The 5534-nt window shown below is 41.3% G+C and overlaps 1 protein-coding gene across 2 annotated transcripts in view; it reads right to left on the reverse strand.

The window, feature by feature from the left end:
* WARS (tryptophanyl-tRNA synthetase) overlaps nt 1-5534 on the reverse strand; it is a 43558-nt gene that overhangs the window by 24343 nt on the left and 13681 nt on the right. For both annotated transcript variants that reach the window (XM_012650095.1, XM_012650094.1), the window contains exons 3-4: nt 4671-4884; nt 3311-3419 (exon numbers count right to left, since the gene is read on the reverse strand). In XM_012650095.1, the coding sequence (XP_012505549.1) occupies nt 3311-3419; nt 4671-4884 (323 nt within the window). The remainder of the gene's footprint in view (nt 1-3310; nt 3420-4670; nt 4885-5534) is intronic.

Genomic DNA, 5534 nt, shown 5'->3' on the forward strand with positions numbered 1-5534 from the left:
GTTTCAGGATATGTTTGACACTCAAAAATCAGTTGTATTTCTATACAGTACCAATGAACAATTCGAAAATGGAATTAAGAAAATGCCATTTACAGGAGCATCAAAAGGATAAAATCCTTAGGAATAAATCTAACCAAAGAAGTGCAAGACTTGTATGTGGAAAACTATAAAACATCACTGAAAAGTAAGTGTAAAGACATTCATGGTCATGGATGGGAAGACTTAGAATTTTAAGGTGGCAACACTCTCCACACTAACCCACAGACTCGGCGCAATCCCTATAAAAGTCCCAGATGCCTTTTTTGCAGAAATTGAAAAGCTGATCCAGCAATTCACATGGAAATACAAGGGACCCAGAATACCCTGAGAAGAACAAAGTTGGAAGACTCACATTTTTTTTTTTTGAGACAGAGTCTTGCTCTGTTGTCTGGGCTAGAGTGCCATGGCGTCAGCCTAGCTCACAGCAACCTCAAACTCCTGGGCTCAAGCGATCCTCCTGCCTCAGCCTCCTGAGCAGCTGGCACTACAGGCATGCGCCACCATGCCTGGCTAGTTTTTTCTATATATTTTTAGTTGTCCAATTAATTTCTTTCTATTTTTAGTAGAGACGGGGTCTCGCTCTTGCTCAGGCTGGTTTCGAACTCCTGAGCTCAAACAATCTGCCCGCCTCGGCCTCCCAGAGAGCTAGGATTACAGGCGTGAGCCACCGCGCCTGGTGGGGTCTTGCTCTTGCTCAGGCTGGTCTCGAACTCCTGACCTTGAGTGATCTGCCCGCCACGGCCTCCCAGAGTGGACTCACATTTTCTAACTTCAAAATTTACTACATCTTGGTGAATATTAGCTACAAGATAAAAAAAAAAGAAAAAGAAAAAAAGACAAAGAAAACCTTACTACAAAGGTACAGTAATCAAGACTGTGTAGTACTAGCATAAGGACAAATAGATCAGTGGAACAGAATTTAGAGTTTAGAATTAGGCCCTTAAATATGGTCAGCTGATTTCAATAAGGATGACAAAAAAATTCAACAGGGAAACAACAGCCTTTTCAAAAAATGGTGCAGGATAACTGCATGTCCACACGCAAAAGAATGAAGTTGGAGCCCTACCTCACACATATACAAAAAAGATCAGAGACTAAAAGGTAAGCACTAAAACCACAAAACTCTTAGAAGAAAACAAAGGTGTAAATCTTCACGACCTTTGATTAGGCAGTAGTTTCTTAGCTATGACACGAAAAGCACAATCAAAGAAAAAATAAACTGGACTTCGTCAAAATTAAAAACTTTTGTACTTCCAAGGACACTATCAGTAAAGTGAAAAGACAATCTATATAATGGGAGCAAATATTTGCAAGTGATAATATTGATAAGAAACTAGTTTCTAGAATATATAAAAACGTATTATAACTCAACAATAAAAAGACAAATGACCCAATGAAAAAGTAGGCAAAGGATCTGAATAGATATTTCTCCAAAGAGGATATAAAAATACCCAATAAGCACATGAAAAGATGCTCAACATCCCTGCTTGTTAGGGAAATACCAATCAAAACCACAACGGAATACTGCTTCACACCCACTAGGAAGGCTATAAAACAACAACAACAATATGGACAATAACAAGTGTTGGCAAAGATGTGGAGAAACTGGAACCCTCAAGTGCTGCTGCTGGGAATGTAAAATGATGCAGGTGCTGTGGAAAAGTTTGTCAGTTCCTCACAAAGCTAAACAGAATTACCACGTGGGCCTTTAATTCTACTCTCAGGCATACACCCAAGAGACATGGAAACATATGTTTACCCAAAAACTCACATATAAATGTTCACGGCAGCATTATTGATAACTAAAAAGTAAAAATAACCCAAATGTCCATCCTCTAATGAATAGATAAACAAAATGTGGGCTATATCTATTCAACAGAATATTATTTAGGAATAAAAAGGAATGAAGAGGGCCAGGCACGGTGGCTCAACGCCTGTAATCCTACACTCTGGAAGACTGAGGTGGGAGGATGGCTTGAGGCCAGGAGTTTGAGACCAGCCTGAGGCAGAGCAAGACTCCATCTCTATAAAAAATTAGCCAGACGGTGGTGTGGGTCTATAGTCCCAGCTACTCAGGAGGTTGGGGCAGGAGGATCGCTTGAGCCCAGGAGTTCGAGGTTGTAGTGAGCTATGATGATGGCACTATATTCTAGCCTGAGTGACAGAGCAAGACTCTGTCTCCAAAAAAAAAGGAATGAAGCACTGACACATGCTACAACATGTAGGAATCTTGAAAATATGCTAAGTAAAAGAAGCCAGACATAAAAGGCCACATGTTATCTGAGCCCATTTATCTGAAATGCCCAAATCTATAAGAGACAGAAAGCAGATTAGTGGTTGCCAGCGGCTAGGGAGAGGGAGAAATGGGGAACGCCTGCTAATGGGCAGGGGTTTCTTTTTGGGATGACCAAAGTGTTGTGGAATTAGATAGTGTGATGGTCATCCAACCTGGTGAATACACTAAAACCAATGGAATTATATACTTCAAAAAGGTGAGTTTTATGATATGTCAGAATTAAATCTCAAATTAAGAAAAAAACTTTGATTATATTCTGCCTAGAAAGTAGGCTCAGCAGGGCCTGGAGTTCTTTGTAGGGAGAATTTGAAGACTGCTGAGTTCTGTCCTGGTGGTGCTCTCCAGTAACCGTGAAGTGCCAGCAGAACAGTACAGCCTCCCCCGGATCATAAACTCCATGGACACAGCTTTCAAAACGGGCCTGCCCCAACCCAGGTAATCTGAAGGGTGGGAGAGGTAGAAATCCTTTTGGAACCTTCCCATTTCTTGATGTTACCTGCATGGAATTTATGGTTGAGGTGGGGCTACTCTGTTCCATGTATCCTCTTGTTAGTTTCTCTTTTGATATTGTTTATGGGTAGGCTAGGACAATAGGAGGAAGAGGGTATGTAATTTCAGGAAGCCTACTGTTTATCTCCTGGGAAATGTTGAACTTGGACATGTTACTCTCTTTTGTTTTCATGACATTTTGTAATTTACAACATGAATTCTGGCATGAATCTCATCTGCTATGAACCTGACCCCTACCTTGTGAGGTGGGCCGTTTACAAATGAATAAACTAAGGGCTTGAGGGTGAATGGACAAGCAGGATCCCACAGTGAGTCACCAACAGGACAGAAGCTGATTCCAGTCTTCCTACAAGCGGTTGCCACTTTTCCCACAGTACCAGGCAGCTTAAGAGAAGAGCTGCCTCCTGATTTTTTGAACTAAAAGAGGAGGACAGACGAGAAGGCCCATGGTGAAGGGCCCCCGACCTGTGTGAGAAGAAGATGCCTCTGCGCAGGAAGCGGTGTGGTTTCTGGCCAGTGGCTCTCTGTATTCGGTTTATCAGCTCTTTGTCAATTTTACTGCTTCCAAATCGAACTGGAAAAAAATTGGAAAAAATAAGGGATGACTTTTTTAGGTGGCAGGAGGTTTAGTGACCAGATATTACTGAAATAAAGGGGAAAAATGAGTCACCCATGCACAATCTTAATGAATCCAACCTCTTTAAGTGTTCTGCTACAGATCCTTTCCCCCAACACAAAGTAAAAGGTCTTTTGTATTAAATGACACAACCAGCAAAACAGGAACTAAATTACAGAACAAAGTGCTGTTTTGCCTGAGATTGGATTCTGATGGGAAACATACCCAGAATGCAGGCTAGCTATCAATTTTTTTTTTTTTTTTTTGAGACAGAGTCTCAGTCTGTTGCTGGGGCTAGAGTGCCGTGGCGTCAGCCTAACTCACAGCAACCTCAAACTCCTGGGCTCAAGCAATCCTTCTGCCTCAGCCTCCCAGTAGCTGGGACTACAGGCACGCGCCACCATGCCCAGCTAATTTTTTCTATATATTTTTAGTTGTCCAGATAATTTCTTTCTATTTTTAGTAGAGACGGTGTCTCTCTCTTGCTCAGGCTGGTCTCGAACTCCTGAGCTCAAACAATCCACCCCGCCTCGGCCTCCCAGAGTGCTAGGATTACAGGCGTGAGCCACCGCGCCCGGCCCACATTATTTATTGAACTCAATTAATGTTTGTCCTCAAGTGAATTTTCCCTCGTTGATAGCCTATACTCAAATCATGAAAAATAGCCTTGGCTTAGATAAACATTTTAGTTCTGTTTCTTCCTTGACAATTAGCAATGATCTCAATCCAATGGCAATGGTATTTCCTGAGCAGGAACACCCTCCAGGAAGGGCTTAACAGTGAGGACTTGCCACTTGTGAGAAGCCACGCTTCTTAAGCTGACCTCCAGGCTTCTGGCTCTATAATCGACATCACTGGAGGCAAAACTCAGTGATCTGTGATTGACTTGTAACCACTAAGTGGTTTAAATGACTGCAAAGCTACCCATTTCAGTAGCCCTTTCCTAAGTTCTTAATTGCTCAAAAAAAGGAAAAAAGCTTCTACTAAGCTGTCTACTATAGATCACTGTTTTGAAATAAATTTTATATTGTTACTTTATTTTGAAATAATTCTTTGGGAATATAATGCACAAACAAAAGATTTTAGGATCTATTTTTTTCTTGGCATTGAAGGTTCACTGGATTTATGATTGATTCAAAATTTAAAAATGTCCATAGAATCACTTCTAAAAGGTGAGGCTTTTTTTGGGGAAGAGAGCAGAGGACATACCAATGAGCTTGTCGTAGTCGATGCCTTTTGCGCTGCTTGTCTGTACTGTCCACGGGTCCACGAAATCCTCTTCGGCTTCTGTGGGATCCGAGACACAGTTACTCTCAGACATTGGGTTCCTCGGAGGGCAGTCAGCCTTATAATCCTCCCCCATGGCAGCTTTGTAGCTCATTTTTAAGGACAGCAACATCTTCACTGCAGCATCAATTTCATCCTGCACAAAGGAAATAAAAGTGAAGGCTAAAAATATTAACAATAGCTAACATTTGCTGAGTGCCTCCTGTGTGGAAAGCATTGTGCTAAATGCTTTCACACACGTTACCTTGTTTAGTCTCCCAATAACCCTGTGAAGCAGCAGGCATCATTGTCACTCACTGTCCTTTTCTAGCTGAAGAATTTGAGACTCAGAGAGGTGAAGGAGCTTGCCCACAGAAATCACAGAAATCACGGGCTTGAAAGTATTTTGTTTATATCTGTTGTTTTAGTGCTATGGATTACTACCACAAACACTTTGGAACAGTAATAGTGATACGATATTCACTGTCATTTATGACGAGGTTAAATATGCTAAATATTTCTCAAACACCACTGATGCTGGAGCACATGCCTGACAAACTCCTTTAATCGAGTATACTGAGTTCTGCGCTGGAACTAGTTTTTACATTCCAAGCAGGTTGAGATGAGTATGTACTGAAACTTAACCAATGATGCCACCAAGGACAGTAACAGCAACTCAAACAGATAAAAGCAAGGGAAAAAAAAGCCAGGTAATAAATTAAGGAGGGATTCATTAGAAAACAGTTATACCACCACCACATTTTAGGAATCTTATCAAGCTATCTGAAGTGTTGGTATATTTATCAT

The sequence above is a fragment of the Propithecus coquereli genome, unplaced genomic scaffold (assembly GCF_000956105.1).
Source record: "Propithecus coquereli isolate 6110/MARCELLA unplaced genomic scaffold, Pcoq_1.0 Scaffold310, whole genome shotgun sequence".
Taxonomy (NCBI): Eukaryota; Metazoa; Chordata; class Mammalia; order Primates; family Indriidae; genus Propithecus; species Propithecus coquereli.